This window comes from Coregonus lavaretus, assembly GCF_964263955.1.
Source record: "Coregonus lavaretus genome assembly, contig: HAP1_SCAFFOLD_986, whole genome shotgun sequence".
NCBI classification, from domain to species: Eukaryota; Metazoa; Chordata; class Actinopteri; order Salmoniformes; family Salmonidae; genus Coregonus; species Coregonus lavaretus.
In genome coordinates this window covers 51,421-76,218 of record NW_028161564.1, presented here as the reverse complement: position 1 = coordinate 76,218, position 24,798 = coordinate 51,421, and the positions used below count along the sequence as shown (strand labels likewise).

At 43.2% G+C, this 24,798-nt stretch overlaps 1 protein-coding gene across 1 annotated transcript in view; it reads right to left on the bottom strand.

The window, feature by feature from the left end:
* Positions 1-12,114: 12,114 nt before the first annotated feature.
* LOC311120393 (sodium/hydrogen exchanger 3-like) overlaps positions 12,115-24,798 on the bottom strand; it is a 61,471-nt gene continuing 48,787 nt past the window's right edge. Inside the window, exons 7-16 of the mRNA XM_084194996.1 lie at positions 22,963-23,165; positions 22,732-22,821; positions 20,345-20,415; positions 20,066-20,195; positions 19,622-19,773; positions 14,524-14,644; positions 14,246-14,419; positions 14,082-14,136; positions 13,197-13,277; positions 12,115-13,023 (exon numbers count right to left, since the gene is read on the bottom strand). Coding sequence (XP_084051122.1) covers positions 12,737-13,023; positions 13,197-13,277; positions 14,082-14,136; positions 14,246-14,419; positions 14,524-14,644; positions 19,622-19,773; positions 20,066-20,195; positions 20,345-20,415; positions 22,732-22,821; positions 22,963-23,165 — 1,364 coding nt within the window. The 3' untranslated portion in view covers positions 12,115-12,736. The remainder of the gene's footprint in view (positions 13,024-13,196; positions 13,278-14,081; positions 14,137-14,245; positions 14,420-14,523; positions 14,645-19,621; positions 19,774-20,065; positions 20,196-20,344; positions 20,416-22,731; positions 22,822-22,962; positions 23,166-24,798) is intronic.

Below are 24,798 nucleotides of genomic sequence, written 5' to 3'. Positions count from 1 at the left end.
GCTAGAATATTAGAGCATTTTACTTTATTGACCTATCCAGACGTAACCATAAAACGATGTACTACATTTAACCCAGCAGAGAGGATACCAATAGAAACTGAAGGTGACCCGCATGACTGTGTAGCAGAGTCTTTGATGTTCACTAAATTGAGACCTGATTTGTTGTCAATTCCAATCCTAGGAGCTACAGAGGAGTTGTTTGTAGATGGGTCTTGCTTTAGAGATTATGAAGGGAATCATGCTGGTTATGCAGTAGTAAGGAAAGGGCTAGATGACAAATTCTACACCATAGAGAGTGAAAGTTGTGACCAACCATGTTCTGCTCAACTAGCAGAGCTGAGAGCATTGACAGCAGCATGTAACCAAGGAAGGGACAAAGTAGTAAATGTTTACACTGATTCAGCATATGCGCATGGGGTATGTCACTTGTTTGGAGCAGTTTGGAAACAGAGAGGATTTAGGAGAACAGATGGAAGCCCAATTTTGCATTTTGAACAAATACAAGAACTAATGATTGCATTAATGAGGCCAAAACAAATAGCAATTGTTAAATGCCAAGCACATAAAAAGGGAAAGGAATACGTTACCAGAGGAAATGATGCAGCAGATGAGGCGGCAAAAGTAGCATACAAATGTAAAGTAGCCATACAGGTTCCACTGATTCTGATAGAAGCAGCCCCAGAAATAGATGATATAATAAGAATGCAAGAGAGAGCCAACATAAACATCACACTATGTGGGAAAAAAGAGGTGCAACAAAAGATGGGAATAATTTATGGAGAACACATGAGGGACTAATAATGGCTCCTATAACACTTATGGATTTACTTATTACTAATGCACATGGACCATTTGACCATTGTGGGAGAGGGGAGGTAGTAAGAAAGATTAGGAAACAAGATTTTGGGTCTCCATATATGCAAGCAACAGTAGATTCAAGATTGGAAGAATGCGAGACATGTGTGCAAAGCAATATCAGAAAAGGAATAACAGCACCAATTGGACATATACTGGTACCAGAGGGACCTTTCAAACGCCTGGTAATAGATTGTGTGGACATGATAAAACCAGTGAATGGGAAAAGGTATATGCTAGTAGTAATTGACAGATTTAGCAGATGGGTAGAAGTAGTTCCATCTAAAACTCTAGGGGCAGCAACAGTAGTGAAATTCTTAACAAGAGAAGTGATGCCACGATTCGGAATCCCGACAGAAATCAGTACAGATAATGGTTCAGCATTTATACAGAAAACGGTAAAGCTAGTGCTGCAGCAGTTGCGCATAAAACAAAGATTGGGATGTGTGTATCACGCATGGTGGAAAAAGTTAACGGGACTCTGAAAGCAAAAATTGCAAAGAGAAGCACGAGATTGAATTGGGAAGATGCATTACCTCTGGCACTAATGAGTTATCGCATGCAAGCTAACAGAATAACGCATGAAATGCTTACGGGTCGACCCATGCCAGTGTCAGTGATAAGAGGACCATATAATTGGAAAGAGAATTAGAAGAATATATTAGGCAACTAACTGCGATACATAAAGTTATCTACCAACAGGAGAAAAACAGAGTTCCAGAATCAGAAGCGAATCCACCACGACCGGTAGTCCCAGGGGAAAAGGTCTACCTCAGGGTCTTCAGAGGGAAGTAGAACGAATCAAGACGTGAGGTGCCATACATCGTCACCCACTCTACACCAACGGCTGTACGGATAGAGGGGAGCTCGACCTGGTATCATCTATAACACTGCACCAGGGTACCACGAGGAAACCAACGATCTAGAGATGAAGGACCTGAGGATGCTGGAGTTGGCGAGAATCAGGAGATGGGGGAAGATGGTAATGGGAATGCTACTGATGAGCTACGTGCTCTTGTTGATTTCCACGGCAGAAGGGCAGACCTTCAACACCATCCAGACCTTCAAGACCTCCCAGACCTACAAGACCTCCAAGAGATCCCAGACCTCCAAGATATTCCAGACATCCAAGACGCACCAGATATCCCCATCATTGATTTCTCTGCCCTTGACTAGTTCCCCTAAAAGTAAGGGGAATGGCATACTGACAATAGTAAAGAGCAAAAGAACAAGACAGAGAAGAGAAACAGACAGGATTAAAATGTATATTCCTGCACAAGCAGGAACCATATCTAAAATACAGAAAGAGATCGCTATTAAAGTACGAGGGTCAAATGGTTATTGGTGTGGGAGGAACCAGCACAAGGATTATGGGGAAATCACATGGGGTAACTGTGACCTTAAGATAATATAAGGACATAAGGATAACAGCCCAAGACATAGATAAACAATTTGATGCAGTACTTATAAGTGCTACATTTCCAGGGGGAAGGGTTGTTGAAGTAGTTATTCCTTGGGAAAGTGCACTAAACCCTTTACATGTTAGAGCCCTACCAAATGCAGAAGAAAGGGAATGAAAGGAGGCGCTAAACAATGACTGGTATAGATGGGCACAATATACTACATTAAAATTAAAGAAAGAGAACTGCCTAATATGCACTTCATCTCCTTTAAAATAATTAACAGTAGTTCCAAATCCCCACAGTTACCAGGACTGTGCTATGTTCAACCACAACTTCTGTCATCTAAGGAACTCGGAAAGACCATATTGCCCAGCAGAATGTTTGTCATATTTAGGAAATCCTAAATATAAACAATTTTATAATCAACCAGGATGGGGAGAGACGTGTAAGCAACTAGACGTTAGAATAGGAACAAAGAAAAGGGAAACACCAGAGAAATATCAAATAGACTATGAGCAAAAATATGAGTGTTACAATAAAACAATTGGGTTATATAATTTGGGAGAATTCAAGGGAGAATGTGAAACTACATGGCATCTAGATACAGATAGCCTTTGGAATGCAGACACCCCTCAAAGAAAAATCAATCAGGCAGCAGGGTCAAGTACTGGAGTAATAGTTACCCCAGAAGTATGCGAAAATCAGACATTGGCATTGTCACTTATCGATCCATATGAGGATCAGTCAGTGGCAATTGCAGATTTTTTCTGGGTCTGTCAGGGGCAACTAAGGACAGTATTACCAAAAGGATGGAAAGGGATCTGTGCCTGGGTACAGTTAATACAAAAAGTTGTAATAGTTGACTGGAAGGCTTTAAAGGTTGATACACGAGATACTATAATACAAAGATAAAAAAAGGCATATGAAGCCGATCTGAACGTACAGATAGATGTTATAGGCCAGCCTAGAGGAATTCCCAATGAATTTAAAGCTAGGAGTGAAATTAAATCAGGATTTGAATTAATACTCCTTTGGATAACTCCTAATAAAAATTTGGAATGGATCAATTACATATATTACAATCAACAAAGGTTCATAAATTATACTGATTCAGCATTATCTGCGCTGGGAGAACAAGTACAGGCAACAAGTAGAATGACTTGGCAAAATAGACAGGCTCTAGATTGGCTCCTAGCAGAAAAAGGAGGAGCCTGTGTTATGTTTGGAAGCGAGTGCTGCACGTTCATTCCTAATAATACTGCCCCAGGAGGAACATTCTCTGAGGCAATGATCAAGCTTAAAGGATTAAGACAGGAAGTCAAGAACAATGCTGGGCAGGACGCATGTGCCTGGGATTGGTTGGACTTAACTTTTGGAAAATGGGGAGCAATGTTCACAAAAATGGTAATGATGATAGGTATAGCACTGGTAGTAATGTGAATAGCATTTTGCTGTGTGTTGCCATTGCTGAAATCCCTGTTGATCAAAACAACGGTAAAACAAATGACTGTGAGGAAAATGGCTATAAGGACCAAAACGGAATGGGACATGAAATTGACAGAGGTGATCCCTGTTCCAGGGAAACCAGGACATTATATGAATTCTAACAGGAAACCTTGCAATGTCAAAAGAGGACCACTTGACTGTCCTTATGGAAACCCAGAATGTGTGTATGGGGTAGTGGCAGGAGGAGGATGGACTTGTCATGACTACAAGGACCAGCAAAACCTGGACAGATCTGGAAGTGAACATTTTAATCTCTCAGACTTGTATCCTATTCCATATTACTTTAGTGATGATAATGACTCTAGATTATATCAAAATAACTGTCTTAAATAGAGATCATGGTTAAAACAAAGTTGCATGTATTTTATGTATTTTAATGTGTTAGGATACTAACACGTATATTGGTATTGTTTTGAGTAGAAACGCTAATATTGTTTATTGTGAGTATAACCTTAAATGCAAGGATTGTGCTTGATATCATAAACATAAGTATTCTTATGTTAGTTACTATATTAATCATTATATACTTTTGTAAGGATTTGGGACCAATGAAGTCCCAGAGGGGGGATATGATGAAGATTTTTCAGTAAACTATGAGATAAACAGAGTTTATCACAAATATGACGAACATGGAGTCAGAAATAAATATGGGTACTCTCTGTTGCTGGGCAAGAACTTAATTGGTTCCTTTCACTTGGTTTTGTGTGTGTGTGAAATGGGGATCTGACCTCGGGTCGAATTCCTCGCTCTTACCTAATCCATGACTGTCCTACCTTATCAGAGACTGAAACCAGATGGTTGCCTTTTGCCTCTCTCCTCAAACAAAGTCTTGGGAGCGGACCAAGAGTTGAGCAGAGTTCAGACTAATCATGAGTAATTACAGCATGATGGGAGGGAAGAAAGGAGTTGGGTTTGGGTATGTTTGGGAGATTGAGTGTGGACCTGTCATGTCCAACAATCAATATTCAGGTCAAGCCAGGGTGAGCCGGGGTTGAACAGAGTTTAAACTGAACATGATTATTTTTGCATGACAAGGGCTTGATTGATTGTACTACTATTGATTCTAAACTGAATAAAAGTCAACTTTAGCCGCTATCTTAGACTAAGGAAGTGGGCGGCGTGGTCGAGAGGGGGAAACTGAGGATGGTGGTGGGGGAACCCAAGAGGGAGGGGCTTTAAGCGGAGATGTATGTGAAAATTACTATATAAACTAAGAGCTGGGAGGTGGAAAGAGAGATCCTTTGCAAATCACCTCGGCTTTGTCTATTTGTAATAAAGTCTATCTTAATTCTACAAAAACTCTGAAATACTTTGATTCTTTGATTAGTATAAGGACGAGATTTTCCACATCATCAGCTTCCTCACTGATAGGATGTGTCCCATACCTTCTTACTCCTTTTTCTTGCTTCTTACTCCTCCCCCTTTGGATTGGAACTCTCTGCAGGGGATTTAGCCCTACATGCTTGTTTTATGTGTCCTTGTTTACCATACTTATGGCACTTTTCATCTTGAAAACGGCACTCGCCATGTGATCACCTTTACATCTGTAACATGCTTTCACGTGCTCACCTCGTGCTGGTTTTGCTCTCTGACATGTGCACACTTCCCTGGCCTGTCCCTTGTTTCCAAGTCTCACATTAGCACTGTCCACACATTTTCCCTGGATTTCTTTTACATCCTTGTTGCCAGTCTCCATTGCTTGAGCAAAGACCAATGCTCTATCAAAATTAAGTCCAGTCTCGGATAACTTCAGTTGGATCCAATCATTATTTATGCCACAAACTAGCCTATTTCTCAGCATTTCCTTCAGATTGTCCCCTTAACTGCAAGCTTGTGTCAGTTTACGCAACACAGCTGCATAGTCCACAACACCCTCCTCCACATTTCTGTTCCTTGAATTAAACTTAAACCGTTGCATGATCTCACTAGGCTTCAGGATGAAATGTGCTTTTAGCAACTCCACCAGCTCCTCAAAGTGTTGATCTCCAGGCTTACCAGGACTAAGCAGATTCTCATAAGACTGTAGGTTTGGCTTCCCACTGAACTGAATGGTTATTTTCTTGTCATTTTCTATTTCGTTTGCCTCAAAAAAATTACCAAGTACTTCACAGTATTCCTCCCACAATTGCGTCAAAGGGAGATACCAATCCTACCCTGGCAGCCATTTCTCTGTTAGGGTCTAGTTTTAGCCTTCCAGCTCGTGAATCCTTATAAGTCCATGGAACATGAACTTTTCATGTATCCAGTTGTTCTTTTCATTGTCCTTTTGTAGGAAAGCTAAAATAGTTATTCCATCAAACTCCAAATTATTTGAATAGTACACAACGCAGAACAGAACATCCAGGTTAAGGGTCAGTGGCCCAAGCCCGTGAACAGTAAAGTTCAGACAGAAGGGGGAATCAGATCGTTATGATTGCCAGGACTTTTGGTTTATATTTTCATTTGTTGCGCTACTAGTACTGCCTGTTGATGTTAAGGAGGCAGCTACAGTAGCTGGATGATATTAACATATTTTATTTTTATTTCATGAAATTTATTTTATTTCATCTGGGTGCTTACGGCACCTACTAACACCCTGGTACTACCCGTAGCTCCCGTTCCCCTCAGTCCGTGAAAACAGTGAGAGAAAAAGGTATGTGTTGCAGATTACTCCTGTGGAAAGGTCCATAACCTTAAATAAATAAAGCATCTCAATGTTAATGCTATAGGTATTGTTATAAGGGAGTGTGAGACTATTGAAACATGTAACTTTCAGAGTTTTTATTGTTGTAATTGATGTAGTTTTACAGAGCGCTAAAAAGTATTGCTTTTGCTAGCTACACTATATACAGTGAGGGAAAAAGTATTTGATCCCCTGCTGATTTTGTACGTTTGCCCACTGACAAACACATGATCAGTCTATAATTTTAATGGTAGGTTTATTTGAACAGTGAGAGACAGAATAACAACAAAAAAATCCAGAAAAACGCATGTCAAAAATGTTATAAATTGATTTGCATTTTAATGAGGGAATTAAGTATTTGACCCCTCTGCAAAACATGACTTAGTACTTGCTGGCAAAACCCTTGTTGGCAAGTCAGACGTTCCTTGTAGTTGGCCACCAGGTTTGCACACATCTCAGGAGGGATTTTGTCCCACTCCTCTTTGCAGATCTTCTCCAAGTCATTAAGGTTTCGAGCCTGACGTTTGGCAACTCGAACCTTCAGCTCCCTCCACAGATTTTCTATGGGATTAAGGTCTGGAGACTGGCTAGGCCACTCCAGGACCTTAATGTGCTTCTTCTTGAGCCATTCCTTTGTTGCCTTGGCCGTGTGTTTTGGGTCATTGTCATGCTGGAATACCCATCCACGACCCATTTTCAATGCCCTGGCTGAGGGAAGGAGGTTCTCACCCAAGATTTGACGATACATGGCCCCGTCCATCGTCCCTTTGATGCAGTGAAGTTGTCCTGTCCCCTTAGCAGAAAAACACCCCCAAAGCATAATGTTTCCACCTCCATGTTTGACGGTGGGGATGGTGTTCTTGGGGTCATAGGCAGCATTCCTCCTCCTCCAAACACGGCAAATTGAGTTGATGCCAAAGAGCCCTATTTTGGTCTCATCTGACCACAACACTTTCACCCAGTTCTCCTCTGAATCATTCAGATGTTCATTGGCAAACTTCAGACGGGCCTGTATATGTGCTTTCTTGAGCAGGAGGACCTTGCGGGCGCTACAGGATTCCAGTCCTTCACAGCGTAGTGTGTTACCAATTGTTTTCTTGGTGACTATGGTCCCAGCTGCCTTGAGATCATTGACAAGATCCTCCCGTGTAGTTCTGGGCTGATTCCTCACCGTTCTCATGATCATTGCAACTCCACGAGGTGAGATCTTGCATGGAGCCCCAGGCCGAGGGAGATTGACAGTTATTTTGTGTTTCTTCCATTTGCGAATAATCGCACCAATTGTTGTCACCTTCTCACCAAGCTGCTTGGCGATGGTCTTGTAGCCCATTCCAGCCTTGTGTAGGTCTGCAATCTTGTCCCTGACATCCTTGGAGAGTTCTTTGGTCTTGGCCATGGTGGAGAGTTTGGAATCTGATTGATTGATTGCTTCTGTGGACAGGTGTCTTTTACACAGGTAACAAACTGAGATTAGGAGCACTCCCTTTAAGAGTGTGCTCCTAATCTCAGCTCGTTACCTGTATAAAAGACACCTGGGAGCCAGAAATCTTTCTGATTGAGAGGGGGTCATATACTTATTTCCCTCATTAAAATGCAAATCAATTTATAACATTTTTTACATGCGTTTTTCTGGATTTCTTTGTTGTTATTCTGTCTCTCACTGTTCAAATAAAACTACCATTAAAATTATAGACTGATCTTTCTTTGTCAGTGGGCAAACGTACAAAATCAGCAGGGGATCAAATACTTTTTTCCCTCACTGTATACAAAAGTATGGGGACACTTGTTCAATTGAGTGGATTCGGCTATTTCAGCCACACCCATTGCTGACAGGTGTATAAAATCGAGCACACCGCTATGCAATCTCCATAGACAAACATTGGCAGTAGAATTGCCTTCAACGTGGCACCTTCATAGGATGCCACTTTTCCAACAAGTTAGTTCGTCAAATTTCTGCCCTGCTAGTAACTCGACTCAGGATATGACCCAGATACAGACACAGGAGACGGAAGGTTCAATACACAGAGTAGTTTATTAAACCACAGGAAGCAGGCAAAGGGCAGGTCGAGGACAGGCAGAGGTTTGAAACCAGGTCAGAGTCCGACAGGTACAGGGCGGCAGGCAGGCTCAGGGTCAGGGCAGGCAGAAGTTTGGAAACCAGGTCAGAGTCAGATAGATACAGGACAGCAGGCAGGCTCGGGATCAGGGCAGGCAGAATGGTATGGCAGGCGGGCTCAGGGTCATGGTCAGGGTCAGGGTCAGGGCAGGCAGAAATGGTCAGAACCGGTAGGACTAGAGAAAACAGGAGTACGGAAAAACACGCTGGTGGGCTTGACGAGACAAGACGAACTGGCAACAGACAAACAGGAAACGCAGGTATAAATGCACAGGGGATAATGGGGAAAATGACACCTGGAGGGGGTGGAGACAAGCCCAAGACAGGTGTAACAGATCAGGGTGTGACAGCTAGAGCTGCCCCGGTCAACTGTAAGTGTGAAGTGGTTATCCACACAAGCTCACAGAACGGGACCCCCGAGTGCTGAAGCAAGTAGCGCCTAAAAATCATCTGTCCTTGGTTGCAACACTCACTACGAGTTCCAAACTGCCTCTGGAAGCAAGGTCAGCACAAGAACTGTTCGTTGGGAGCTTCATGAAATGGGTTTCCATGGCCGAGCAGCCGCACACAAACTCACCATGCGCAATGCCAAGTGTCGGCTGGAGTGGTGTAAAGCTCGCCGCCATTGGACTCAGCAGTGGAAACACGTTTTCTGGAGTGATAAATCAATCTTCATCATCTGGCAGTCCGACGGATGAATCTGGGTTTGGCGGATGCCAGGAGACGCTACCCGCCCCAATGCATAGTGCCAACTGTAAAGTTTGGTGGAGGAGGTATAATGGTCTGGGACTGTTTTTCATGGTTCGGGCTAGGCCCCTTAGCTCCAGTGAAGGGAAATCCTAACGCTACAGCATACAATGACATTGTAGACGATTCTGTGCTTCCAACTTTGTGGCAAAAGTTTGGGGAAGGCTCTTTCCTGTTTCAGTATGACAATGCACCCGTGCACAAAACGAGGTCCATACAGAAATGGTTTGTCGAGATCGGTGTGGAAGAACTTGACTGGCCTGCACAGAGCCCTGACCTCAACCCTATAGAATACCTTTGGGATGAATTGGAAAGCCGACTGCGAGCCAGGCCTAATCTCCCAACATCAGTGCCTGACCTCACTAATGCTCTTGTGGCTGAATGGAGCAAGTCGGGGCAGCAATGTTCCAACATCTAGTGGAAAGCTTCACAGAAGAGTGGAAGGCTGTTATAGTATCAAAGCGGGGACCAACTCCATATTAATGTCCATAATCTTGGAATGAGATGTTCGACGAGCAGGTGTCCACATACTTTTGGTCATGCAGTGTTGCATGTCTTTCTGTGATGCCGATGGTTAGCTGAGCTGCCAACGTATGCTAGCGTTGCATCATGGGAGATGTAGTTTTAGCTCTCTAAGGTCTGAATGGGATAAATGCGATTTGACGCTGTAGCTTGTTTGTATTACAGTGTTTTGTATATGAGTTGTTGTATTTTAATACTGTCAACACAGAAAGCACCTAGCAATGTATTGGAGATGTGAGACAGGATATCTGTTTTACTTTTCTTCATGCTCCTCTATAGAACAACTTGTCAGATGGTGCATTGAAGACTGATGTATTCCTGTCCTGTCTTTTCATAATACCATTGCAGATATACATAAGCCGAAAAAGACAGCTCTGGTGTCGCTCTACACTTTTACTTCGTTGGGGAGTCAAGCGTGAGTGTTAGTTCACAAAAGGCTTTTTTAAAACTCTTTGAGGAGGTAGGGTTTCAGATGTTTTCGGAAGATGGCCAGGGACTCTGCTGTCCTAGCTTCAGGGGGAAGCTGGTTCCACCATTGGGATGCCAGGACAGAGAAGAGCTTGAACTGGGCTGAGTGGGAGCTGCCCTCCCGTAGGGGTGGGAGGTCCAAGAGACCAGAGGTGGCAGAATGGAGTGCTCAGGTGTCGGGTTTGAGCATAGCCTGAAGGTAGGGAGGGGCAGTTCCTCTTGCTGCTCCGTACGCAAGTATGATGGTCTTGTAGTGGATGCGAGCTTCGAATGGAAGCCAGTGGAGTGTGCAGAGGAGCAGGTTGACATGGGAGAACTTGGGAAGGTTGAACACCAGGCGGGCTGCAGCGTTCTGGAGAAGTTGCAGGGGTTTGATGGCACAAGCCGGCCACGTTTGACAAAAAATCTTAAGTATCTACTCCTAATTAAGATTCAAAGATTTCTGCAGAAAGAATGGGGTGTCAGCTATGATATGACATTTGTCAACATTCTATAGCAATATAAAGTGGGAAAGCGGCCGTGCGTTTGGACAATTAATAGACACTGTAGTAAATAAAACCGAATAAAAACATCTGTCTTGTCCAGGAACGGAGTCTACACCGGTGCGCCATTGCCAATCAGAGCTACAGTAGGCCTATATGCAAATAAGCCATTTGCCACACGGGCCTGCCATCATTCACTTTGAACTGGTCTTTGTGTTTACAGGCAGTAGCAACAGCGCGACTGTATATCATTAGAATGCATTCGCCAAAAGCCACAAAAAATACACCAAGAACGGATTTCTGCAAATACCATGGGAGTCCTCTTACATTTGGGAACAGTCCTACTGAGCAAACAACCATGAAAAGGTAGGCTAAATCTCCCTCAGTTGCCTATGCACCTCAACAACAACAAGAGCTAAAAATCTAACAAGGGAACATTAGATAAACCCTCTCTCAACTTTTTCAGCAAAATAGCACTGACAAATGATGGGGAATAGTAGCCTGCTGCTTGACTGCCAATGCATGCTTGTCCCAACCCACGTTTTGACAACTGAATGGGAACTTGCCTCCCTTACAAAAAAAGATTGCAGTTTTGAAACTGCAGTAAAAGTGCAGTAACTGCAGTCGATTGTGGTATTCTGTAGTAAAAAAAAAGCTTGAGAGGATCTGCAGAGAAGAATGGGAGAAACTCCCCAAATACAGGTGTACTGTTGATATTATGCAAAAAGAAAGCTACACCCTTACGAAAAAAGATTGCAGTCAGAGCACCGTGTAACTGCAGTATGCTGCAATTACTGCGTCCAAAATACCACAGTCGACTGCAGTTACTGCACTTTTACTGCAGTTTCAAAACTGCAATCTTTTTTTGTAAGGGCAGCATTCTTGTTTAGACTACTGTAGCCAGATCGATAGATATTTTGAAAAGCAGTGGTCTTAAAGCGCCAATGTACTATTTTGAGATATAAAAATATATTACACAGCTATTTAATATATCCCATAATAACCAAATGTGGCCTATTACTATCTGAATATAGAGAGAGAAAGCATGTCAACCTAGCCCCTGCATGACCCTAATGCATTTACTGTATATACTACCACGTCCAGGCCAGTAGAAATTCTGTTTGGGCCAGTAGATTTTAAAGTGAACGATGGATCCTGTATAGATTTACCATTTGTACATATTTACCGTAACAGAGATACGAAGCTAGTCATTGTGGAACACCTGGCTATTATGAAAGACACCACTGTAAGTGAATGATTGTTGCAGCCCCTCACCATCTGTGAATATGTCTCCCCTGATAAATATTCTGCTTAGATTAGTGTAATGCAAAGGCGAACAGACTGATACAAGATACAGGTGGCCAATACACTTTATTGGGGAACAAATAGTGGCTACAAGTCTCTCAAACAAATTGAAAAAAACACACACAAAGCGATTAAGACATCATTTCAATCAATACAATTGCAATAGGCCTAAAAAGGCCTAACATTTCTAAATCTACAATATAACTTTAGATAATTTTCTCACATTAAGGGGTGAGGTGGTCACAAAAAGGACAGTCTGAACCCATGCATAAACTTGCTTGTTTGGTGTCATTCTATGGACTTAAATATGGCGAGTGTGGTGGAACTTTATTTTACTGTCGGTCAACATGGGATCTAAGTGAGTTTGTATTTGTTAAAGGGATTGGTTTTGTCAGGTAAACTGAGTAAAAATGTACCTTGGGTTTGGATGGCAAGGTCACATGTCCAATCATTCTTATTTGGTGTTGGTCTCATGTCTTAAGATGGAGTTGCATACAGTACAGTCCCCTTTCCTTTAAAAAACCTAACCTACAACTAAACACACAGTAAGAACAGGGAAGAATTCAGTCAACTGTGCAATTCCAAAAGCCTTATTTGGAGAGCACATTGCAACTGGGGTCAGAACCTGGACCTAGGGTTAGGGGTCAAAAGAGGTCCGTTTGTGGAACGGCTACATTTGGGTTCCCCGACCCTGTCCGTCTTGTGGTGGTGGGGGCTCAGAGATGCCCTCCTGTTTGCCAGGGGAGTCAGCCAGCAGGAAGGAGTCATTGGAATGGGTGCTGAGGCGCAGCGGAGCCAGGCGGAGGTTGCTCGGTGTCCAGGGCAGTCTCACCTGAGCCCTCTGAGAAGGGGTCACGGTGCTGCTTTCCGCCTCGGCTTCAGCCAGCCATGAAGGAATCTGCTGCATTGGTGGCATGGGGTCCATCTCTGCCATGAAGGCTGGGTTGACGATTCCAGCTAGACCAGGAGGGAGATTTAAATTAATTGGAATTGATTTCATTGATTGAAAGTTCTCTTAAGAGGTGAGCTTATTGTTGTTTAGTGACTGAAGCGTTTTAGTGTCTGACTTAGACATGTTTAACTTGGTTAATTTAATTCATTTTGAGTTGATGTGAAGAAGACTCTCTTACCTCCTCTATTGGCTCTCATGGGGAATGAACCACCAGCAGCCTCGCAACCAGAGGCACTGTCTCCTTCAGAAAACTCAAAATCTGGAGCCAGAGAGAAATTATGTTGTTTACTTATGCACAGGTATCTAAACCCAAATGGCAGAAAGCAAATGTAATCAGCCTCGTCCTCTTCCTATGTGTCACTAAGTTTTATGTCATTGGTGTTACCGGCTTGAAATTCACTCCAAAGATACTGTATACAAGGACCTTGAGTGTTCCCTCCAGTGGCAAACTGTTATAAGGGGAGGGGTTTATATTAAAGAGAAGTATTAGCTAATCACATCCATGTAGTATGTTTTAAAACTGAGGATTCCATTGATACATTTAACCGGTGTGAAATGGCTAGCTAGTTAACGTTGCGTGCTAGTGGCGTTTCAATTGGTGACGTCACTCGAGACCTTAAAGTAGTTGTTTCCCTTGCTTGGCTCGAGCCCAGGTTGGGGCAAGGAGAGGGTCGGAAGCAATACTTTTATATAAATACAAAGTGTCATTGGTGTTACTCTATTTAAATTAAGGGAAATTACATTGTGAGCAAAATGGTTAATCATATCACTTTAGTAAATTATTTTTAATAGATTTGAGAATATGTGGCCTCCATTTAAGAAAACCCTCAATTACCTAAAATGTGTCATTGGTGTAACCGTCATTTGTGTTACTACTCCTACTGGTGGCACAATGTTATCATAATGGTACAAATTATTAAAAGATATTAAGCTGCTATATTAGTTGATTTAGAATAGGTACCCCCAAAACATCTAGAAAAAGGCCACCGTAGTTTAAGAACGACTCTCCCCTCAACCTCATATAATGCAAAAAAGAAGTGAAAAGCAAAGAGCAAAGAAGTACCTTCATCCCCATAAACATATCTTTTACTGTTATCCGTGGATTTTCCATTTGGCATCTAAAAATGACACAAAGTCAAATACACAACATACATATTATCACATTGCCTCCAAGAGGATGGTTATGAAGACAAGGGGGAAGGAGAAAAAAGTGCAGTCATTCCTGACCTTTTGTGGCTGGTCTTTCTTTAAATGCTTGGTTATCTTCTTGGGTGGAGCGACACCCATTTTGGCTGACTTGAAGGACTCTAGACGGCTCCTCATTGTTCTCTGGAAGATCTCTTGCACCTCATTCTCGTCCTTGTTGACTTCGAGTTGCTTCCGACTGTACCTGTGTCTGTGCTGTTAGGTGAGGGAATGAGAGCAAGAGAAGAGGGTAAAAAAAAGTTGCTTTTTTAGCGCCCCTGAGATTTTTGAGGATCTAATTGTCTTTGACTAAGCAATACCTGTTTCCTGCCTTTGTACAAGTGCTGCTGCAGTAGATGGTGTGCGTCAAAGTCCTCTGACTCCCTCATCTTCAGGTCCTGCTCATGTATGTCCAGGCAGACAGAGGGCACACTGTCCAGTCTAGAAGGGAAGAAACATAAATGTTCACTGTTGGTAATTTGCTGGCCACTGGAAGGCAGACTTGAAAAACGTACAAGGGCCCGGTTTCCCAAAAGCATCTTAAGGCTAAATTCATCGTTAGAACCCACGTAGGAGCATTGTTCAATCTCAGAGCTGTTTCCCAAAAGCATTGTTTAATAAAGTGGCACTTGAAAACGCTTGTTATTTACCAACTCCCTCAAACTACTCGTAGAACAGCTAAGATGTTTATCTGTCTCTCTGTGACCGGCAATAACTTCACAACGAAGTTGACTACAAATGTAAAGTTGCCAATGTCTTTGCAATTGTTACAAACAAGCAAAGGATGAAAAGATGCTTCAAATGAAAACCGAGATGACTGCATTAAAATATAAATAATCTATAGTATAGGCTACATAGGCCTACAGTCCCAGTCAAAAGTTTGGACACATACTCATTCAAGGGTTTTTCTTTCTTTTTACTACATTGTAGAATAATAGTGAAGACATCAAAACTATGAAATAACACATAGTAACCAAAAAAGTTTCAAATAGCCACAATTTGCCTTGATGACAGCTTTGCACTCTCTTGGTATTCTCTCAACCAGCTTCATGAGGTAGTCACCTGGAATGCATTTCAATTAACAGGTGTGCCTTCATAAAAGTTAATTTGTGGAATTTCTTTCCTTCTTAATGCGTTTGAGCCAATCAGTTGTGTTGTGACAAGGTAGGGGGGCTCAAATAGAACAGCTCAAATAAGCAAAGAGAAACGACAGTCCATCATTACTTTAAGACTTGAAGCAGTCAATACAGAACATTTCAAGAACTTTGAAAGTTTCTTCAAGTGCAGTTGCAAAAACCATCAAGCGCTATGATGAAACTGGCTCTCATGAGGACCGTGACAGGAATGGAAGACTGCTGCAGAGGATAAGTTCATTAGAGTCACCAGCCTCAGAAATTGCACCCCAAATAAATGCTTCACAGAGTTCAAGTAACAGACACATCTCAACATCAACTGTTCAGAGGGGACTATGTGAATCAGGCATTCATGGTCGAATTGCTGCAAAGAAACCACTACTAAAGGACACCAATAAGAAGAAGAGACCTGCTTGGTCCAAGAAACACGATCAATAGACATTAAACCGATGCAAATTTGTCCTTTGGTCTGGAGTCCAAATTGGAGATTTTGGGTTCCAACCGCCGTGTCTTTGTGAGACGCAGAGTAGGTGAACGGATGATCTCCGCATGTGTGGTTCCCACCATGGTGCATGGAGGAGGAGGTGTGATGGTGTGGGGGTGCTTTGCTGATGACACTATCTGTGATTTACTTAGATTTCAAGGCACACTTAACCAGCATGGCTACCACAGCATTCTGCAGTGATACGCCATCCCATCTGGTTTGCGCTTAGTGGGACTATCATTTGTTTTTCAACAGGACAATGACCCAAAACACACCTCTAGGCTGTGTAAGGGCTATCTGACCAAGAAGGAGCGTGATGGAGTGCTGCATCAGATGACCTGGCCTCCACAATCACCCGACCTCAACCCAATTGAGATGGTTTGGGATGAGTTGGACCGCAGAGTGAAGGAAAAGCAGCCAACAATTGCTCAGCATATGTGGGAACTCCTTCAAGACTGTTGGAAAAGCATTCCAGGTGACTACCTCATGAAGCTGGTTGAGAGAATACCAAGAGTTTGCAAAACTGTCATCAAGGCAATGGGTGGCTACTTTGAAGAACTTCAAATATAAAATATATTTTGATTTGTTTAACACTTTGTTAGTTACTACATTATTCCATATGTTTAATTTCATAGTTTTGATATAGTCACTATTATACTATAATGTAGAAAATAGTAGGTGTGTCCAAATGTTTGACTGGTTCTGTACATGAAAAATATTTTCCTTTATTATTTTCCCGTAATCCTACCACCCCTACCCTAATTGGAGTAAACTAATGGACAACAACACTTACACTTCTACTTCCAGCTAATACACTGCATTTGGAAAGTATTCAGACCCCTTGACTTTTTGTTACGTTACAGACTTATTTTTTTCAAATATAAAAAAAAAGGAAATATAACATTTACATAGGTATTCAGACCCTTTACTCAGTACTTTGTTGAAGCACCTTTGGCAGCGTCGAGTCTTCTTGAGTATGACGTTACAAGCTTGGCACACCTGTATTTGGTGCTTCTCTGCAGATCCTCTCAAACTCTGTCAGGTTGGATGGGGAGTGTCACTGCACAGCTAATTTCAGGTATCTCCAGAGATGTTCGATCGGGTTCAAGTCCGGGCTTTGACTGGGCCACTCACAGACATTCAGAGACTTGTCCCAAAGCCACTCCTGCATTGTCTTGGCTGTGTGCTTAGGGTCGTTGTCCTGTTTTGTGCCCCCTCGGGCTTGTGCGGTGGAGGAGATCTTCATGGTCTATACTCAGCCTTGTCTCAGGGTAGTAAGTTGGTTGTCTGTTGATATCCCTCTAGTGGTGTGGGGGCTGTGCTTTGGCAAAGTGGGTGGGGTTGGCCCTGTCCAGGGATATCGTCGGATCCCCCCCCCCCCGTCAGCCTCCAGTATCTATGCTGCAATAGTCTATGTGCCTGGGGGGCTGGTGTCAAGTCTTTCCTATCTGGTGAAATTCTCCTGCCTTATCTGGTGTCCTGTGTAAACTTTAGTATGCTCCCGCTAATTCTCCCATCACTTGCTCTCTCTCTGAGGACCTGAGCCCTAGGACCATGCCTGAAGACTCCTGGCTGTCCCCAGTCCACCTGGTTGTGCTTCTGATCCAGTTTCAACTGTTCTGCCTGCGGCTATGTAACCCTGACCTGTTCACCGGACGTGCTACCTTGTCCCGGACATGTTGTTTTCGACCTTCTCACTCTCTCTCGCTCTCTCTACCACACCTGCTGTCTCGACCTCTGAATGCTCAGCTTTGAAAGGCCAACTGACATTTACTCCTGAGGTGCTGACCTGTTGCACCCTCCACAACCACTGTGATTATTATTTGACCCTGCTGGTCATCTATGAACGTTTGAACATCTTGAAGAACAATCTGGCCTTAATGGCCATGTACTCTTAAAATCTCCACTCGGCACAGCCAGAAGAGGACTGGCCACTCCTCAGAGCCTGGTTCCTCTCTAGGTTCCTGCCTTTCTATGGAGTTTTTCCTAGCCACCGTTCTTCTACATCTTTATTGCTTGCTGTTTGGGGTTGTAGGCTGGGTTTCTGTAGAAGCACTTTGTGACATCTGGTGATTTGGTCATGTGTAGTACCTACTATATAATTTTGTAGCCAGTCAAGATGCTCTAAATTGTGCATCTGTAGCTTTTTGAGGATAGTAAATACTACAGTATACTACAGACTGCAAAAAAACTACAGTAAATACTACAGGTATGTTTGCAAAAACACAACAGTAATTACAATAGTGTATATACTACAGTATTTAATTTGCATATACCCTTCCTATTCCCCTCCCCCATATCCCAATTTGTGCCACCCATAAATGAGGAAACCTACATTCCAAGTATAGACCATATATTGTGTTCCCTAAAGGTTATAGAAAAAAACAGAAGCTCTGAACTATCCGTTCAGAACTCCTACATTCATTCAAGTTATGGGAAATTTGCTCTTTGAGTATTTTGTCAAGTAGTTTTCCTCAAGGAGAAAGTGCCCAATGCTATGTCAAAGATAATAAAACAAAAACACTACAGTAAATACTACAGGATACTACAGTCCGCAGAAACACTACATTCATGACTATGGTCGTTTTTTTGTATATTTTTTTTACTACAGTATTTATACTATAGGAAACTGTAAATACTGTAGTATTGTTTTCATGTGGGTGTTGAGCACATCCTAGAAGGTTTGAGACAGCCTTTATCCTAGAAGGATCCACTAGGCTCATGCAATCTCCTCGGGGTGGTCACTAGTTCTCCATCAACTTGGTTAACTGTCATGCAACATCATTTCCATCCTATCCTACAATATAGGGATTTTACTACACTGATGACTCGCAACCGCTAGGGTGCATTCACTCCCTTCACGAAGCAGACTGGCTCCCAGACTGTTAGACACAGCAGGCACTTTTCACCTGTTCAGCTAGCTATGCTGTAGGTATAGCCACCGTTGGGCACCATGCGTAGGGTATTTGTTTCCCACAACAGCGACCCGGGTTGGCCGGCCGTTTGCTAAATTGGTGCCGAATATGGGATGGTGACTATGGGACCATTGGAACACACCATGCGTGTTTTCTTAAGGTGATGCCTCTGTAACAGATCGTCCACTCTTGCTAGACTGATACAGACGTCTAGCCTCCTTATTGGAGCAATATGACAAGGGAACCCCCCATCTATGAAAGGTTGTTCTAAGGAGGGATTGCGCTATGCATGCCAAAATCCCATTCCTATGGTCCCGTTCCTGGCCCTGCCAGTCTTACTGGCATCCCGTATAGCAGCTTTTCAGCCGCAGGAAGGCGTACATCGCCTACAACCAGTGACCAAGCAGATAGTTTGCGCCGCTGGAAAGCATGGAAATGAGTTCTCTAATTTAATACTGCTTTACTTAGCCATTACATCCGCAAAGCAGGTGAGTAAGCTGCAAACACTATCAGTTTCAGTGCCTGTACTTTGCCCCATGGTTGTCCAAGGTTGCTTCAACCTAAACCCGTGTTTGTGCCTAAAGCTAGTAGTGCTTGCTATAGCCTCTCTTTAGAGCTGTTGGCCATGTCAAACATCCTTCCTTCCAATATGCTTTCTATGTTAGAATTGCCAGAACAATCTGAGATACCAAAAATATTTTTTGCTGGCGTGGAATCACCCAACAGGGTTTAAGTTTACATATCCGCCTTCCCAAGTTAATGATGCATGTGTTTTAGACATGCATAAGGTTGCATCCCAAATGGCACCCTATTCCCTATAGTGCATTACCTTTGACCTCAGCCCTATGGAATAGGGTGCCATTGGGATGCAGGCAATGTTACTTACAAGATGGAGGAGACTGGAACATGATCCGGTCCCATATTTTCTGTCATGATGTAAGGCATTATCTCTGAGAAATCGGCACCAAACTTCTTATTGAAATCCACATCGGCCTTGCTTTCATTCCGTACGAACGCCAATGAGCCTCTGCGTTCTCCCTATGATAATGGGATAAAAATACTTAATCAAATCAAAGTTTATGGTCACGTACAAAGTTTAGCAGATGTAACAGTGCGTGCAGTGAAATGCTTATGTTACTAGCTCCTAACAGTTCTAATAACACAACCATTTCGCTGCACCCGCTGTAACATCTGCTATACACATTTTTGTCATGGTATGCCATCCAATTTTTCTATTTGTTGTAATGTTACAGTAAATCAGTGATCCTGGAGGTTAACCTATTGTGTAGCATTGTAACTACAGTATTAAGTTGTCATGGCTTTCCCTGACCTCTTTCACATAGCTTGAAGCATCCTTGAGGTTGAGCTTGTGGAAGATGTTGAATATTTGGTCACAAGACTTCCTGGCAGAGGATGTCATCAACAGCCAGTACAACCACTTCTCCTCAAAGTTATTCCACCTTAGAAGGATATCAGAAGAGAGTCAAAAAACTATTTAGTGCTCACTTTAGTCTTTGAAGGAATGGTATGTAATACATTTATTTAAATAATACTTATATGATAATAATAACTTATTGATGTTGCTAATATGATGTTAGTGTCCACATACTTATCTTTCATGTAGTTATCTCCTATTTGTCCAGAAATGTCCTCTATGGCGACAAGCATGTGGTCGAAGGTCTGAAAAAATAAAAGAAATGATGAGTCATGGATTTATTTTGTCAAGATTATATTTCAATTGACCAATTTCACACACTTTTAGATGAACTGGTTGATGTTTTATAAAAGAGGGTTTAGCTACTGACACTCAGCCCTTGATGAACAACCTTCATCTTGCAGACCCATCCGCCTCTATTCACCTGTCCCCCTTGCCACTAACTGCTGTCGAGTTCATGTTTGGGGGGGCCAGTTGACATGTGCATTACTGGACACAGGTTCCACAGTGACCCTTAACCACCTGGTGCTTAACCTTGATCACAGTAACTGGAGAACGAGCTCCTATACTGGGAAGCTGTGAAGTCTACAGGTGGGTGACTGTGAGGCTGAGGCAAAGCTTGACTTCCAGACAAATACCATTATGTTCCAAGATGATAAACCCATTCCCCTTCTCAGTGAGTCTGCCTTCCCACGATGCCCACTGACCAGAAAAGTGACACTCCCAGTACGAACAAACCAACCGTGCCCTAGCCTTCTGTGGGAAGCCCCCTTTCAGAGTGCACGTTCCCCCTCTCCAATGATAGCCACCACCATGGAGCCCCATGAGGAACTACAGCCCCCGCCTACACCAGTTCTACAGATGGCAAGTGTCACCACAGACACAGAATCAGCAGCAGTCGCCACTGTCAAAGCCATGTGGGAGCAACTTTACACATTCCGGCACAGCTTTGCTGTCACCCCTATTGATGTAGATCGAACCCACTTGGTGCAGCACACCATTGCCAATGCGCCAGATGGATGCCCTATGCCTGCGAAGCCGCAGCGGAGGAGCTCATAGAACAGATAGCATCTACTGACCCCAATGAACCGTGATAGGCCTCCCCGTAGTCATGGTCCCCAAAAAGGATGGACCCTGTAGGTTCTCTGCTGACTATCGGCAACTTAACAACAAGATGGTGAAAGACTCCTACCCACTGCCTCGGATAGACAGATGCCTCGATTATGTCGCTGGCTCAGCTTGGTTCTCCTCCCTGGACCTACGGAGCGGATACTGGAAGGTACCTCTGGCACCCGAAGACAAAGCAAAGACATTGTCTTATGGAGAAGGTTCTCAAAGGTGTGCCCGGAACAATGTGTATTGTATTTCAATGACCTACTGGTGCGTGGGACAAGGTTTGAGACTGCGTTGGAAAACATTAGGGAAGTTCTGGGCCGAATCCAAAGAGCTGGGCTGAGTGCAGTTTCATGCAGAAAGAGGTTACCTTCCTCGGACACAGAGTCAGCCAGGCAGGCGTCATGACAAAGCCGGACAAAGTCGTTTTTACTGATATCCACATGGCAGTCAATACTCTCTTTGAGTGGGGGATGGACCAACAGCCTTTAACATCCCGAAGCAGGCTTTGTGTCAGGACCCTGTGTGTATCGCCCCAGATCTGGGAAATCTGCCAGCAGTGAAGGCCTCGTGCAGTCTTGTCGCAGCTGACTTCAGAAGGAGAACGAGTTGTTGCATATTACAGTCGCACCTTTGACAAGCCTGAGAATAATTATTGTGTAACCCGCCGGGAGCTTCAGGGAGACGGGTATAGCTCATTCATTTTAATGGCATTCGCTTTTAACATTATAATGTGAATCAAGTATATTTTAAAATGTTGTGTATTCAATAAAGGATACACGTTTTGAAAGTGCTATTGTGTACATGATCTGGGGTTATAATTATGTTTGTATTTTTCAGAGAGCTTTGGAGAGGCCTTTCGCTGCTCTTACTGTTGAGTTAGTTAGTGTCCCGATAGGTAGGTCGTTGAGCTGGTATCCAGGTAAAATACTTGGGGTTGCCTTAGTAGGTGGACTAGTTAAATTGTCTTTTTATATATATATATATATGTTTGTATGTTGTGTCACCACTCTTCCCTAGAGACCTCCTGGGTTGGCTGTTCTTAGGAGGGAGCTATTTGATTCGAAAGCAGACTGTGCATTCTTATGCCATTTACCACCAGTTTGTTATCCTATAAGAGTATTATACCACGAGTGCGCTATCTCACACTGTTTCATCACGAGTGTAGTAGCTTACAATGAGTATTTCATCACGAGTGTGCTTTATTTAAAGTCCGCATGAATCTCGCCCTGCTGCTAATTTATTTGTGTGTTCTCCTCTTAATAAACCGTGGAACTTTGGAACTCTGTTTATAAAATTCATTTGACAGACCTGTGATTGAAAAACTGGCATAGTACAGTTTACTAAAAGTAGAAACGTTACTTTTGGGATTTATTCGAGAGATGTAAGGTTTGTTGTCTGATTCTCTGCGGTTGATGAACAACAAAGACTTCTAATCAGATAGTTACCCTACTCTGTATTTTTTCAGCTAGTGTGCGTTCTGTCACTGCTGCTCTCTTCACTTTCAGCCAGGTGACCAGTGGTTTCATGGTTATTCCCTGCAACAAATAAGGAGATAACAAATTAACATATACTGTACCAGTCTGTTCAAGTCAAGACATATTACATTGTATGAAAGAAAACTACAAATGGTGAAATATGTATGGTCTGATGTTTGACATTTAAATGAGCTATTTTACCTGCAGCATCACAGTGAAGTACACTACTATGAGGGTGGTGCTGATCATCAGATTCTTCTCCTTGTACTTATTCTCATCCAGCAAGAGCACAAGGCCATAGGCTACGGCCCCTCGTAGGCCACCGTAGCCCATCACTACTTGATCAATAAAGTCCAAGGGAACCAGTCGGTACTGGTTCAGAATCCAGGTCAGTAAAAAGACCCCTATGATATAAATACACACATATATTTCTGTTACATGTACAGTGCCTAGTGAAAGTCTACACACCCACTGCAGAGTCTAAACATTTTGCTGCCATAAAATTACATGTAAAAAGGGATTAAATTAGTTTTCCTATACAGATCTGCACAACCTACTTCACATTTTCAAAGTGAAATAAAATTATAAAAAATATTCCTAATTTTTAAAAATACAGTACCAGTCAAAAGTTTGGACATAATTACTCATTCCAGGGTTTTTCTTTATTTTTACAATTTTCTACATTTTAGAATAATAGTGAAGACATCAAAACTATGAAATAACACATATGGAATCATGTAACCCAAAAAGTGTTAAACAAATCAAAATATATTTTATATTTGAGATTCTTCAAATAGCCACCCTTTGCTAATCATGTTATTCTACCTGCGACACGGTAGTATTGCTCATGTAAAAATATCTTTCTACCTCAGTCCCCCCTCCTGCTAGCTAACTACATCGCTAGCTAGTGTGACTTGGTTAGCCCATGCTGCAAGGCTTAAGCTAGCTCGGCTAGCTCGCTGCAAGGCAAGCTAACCTCGCAATTCTACCTAGCTCGGCTAGCTCTCCCCCTCACTTAGTTTAACCTGCGTTTATTCGCCGGTACTAACTAGACCGTTGACCCGGCCACACGCCTCTTTCGGTCGTGGGAGTAGGCTAACCTAAAGGCTAACACTATCCTAGCTCAACCCCTTCAGCTAGCACCAAGCTAGCTACAGTACAACTCCAGGTAGCTGCTAGCTAATGTGGTTCAGCCTCGTTGATATAGCGTTCTCTACTGTGCTAATCGCTACTAGTCATCAGCCACAAGGCTTCTTTCTTCCCAAAACGAGCTTAGCACAGCACTCAAATACCCATGTTCTTGTGCTTGCAGTTCTAAGATTGCTAGGAAGGATGTTCACCATCTGTGCATAATGTGCTTGGGACGGAAACATGCCAAGATGGCACTCAAGGACTTTGAGTCCTACGATTGCTGCAAGTCGCTAACTGAGGCGAATCTGAAGAAGAGACTCAAACCGGCCTCTCTCTCGGTAGCCCGGTTCAACCCACGACCAAGCACAGCTGGAACGAGATCATGGATAGCCTCAATTCTGCCCTCTATCAGTCTTGGGAAAAGGCAAATTAGGGGACGATGAGGATGATGGAGCGATTAACTTCGCCAGTCTCTTTGAGGCGGCACCTGACATGGAGGTCGACCAGGTCCCACCCTCTCAGACTCTTAGGCGAGACAGCCCCGAAGACAGAGAAGACGCCATTGCTCCACTGGAGTTTGGGTTCCTTGATGTCTGTAGGCGAGCCGCGACGAGACTGGAGATCGAGTGGCCGGCTCCCCCGGGGAACAGAAACCGAGAAAGGGATCTGTACGATGGGAGAAGACTTTCCACTAGCTCAGCCCCAATAAAGCAACTGCTACCTGCAGTTCCAGCTTGCCTACGGGAAGCTAAGTGCTTGTGGAATACTGTAAGTCCCTTACTGGCAAAGTGCTGGCTAAGGCTCCCCGAGCTTGGACAAGCACAACATGGAGGAATCCGAGTTTTGCAGCCCCCATAAAAGCCGATTTATGCTTGATCCGGCTATATGGTGCAGAGGCTCCGTATG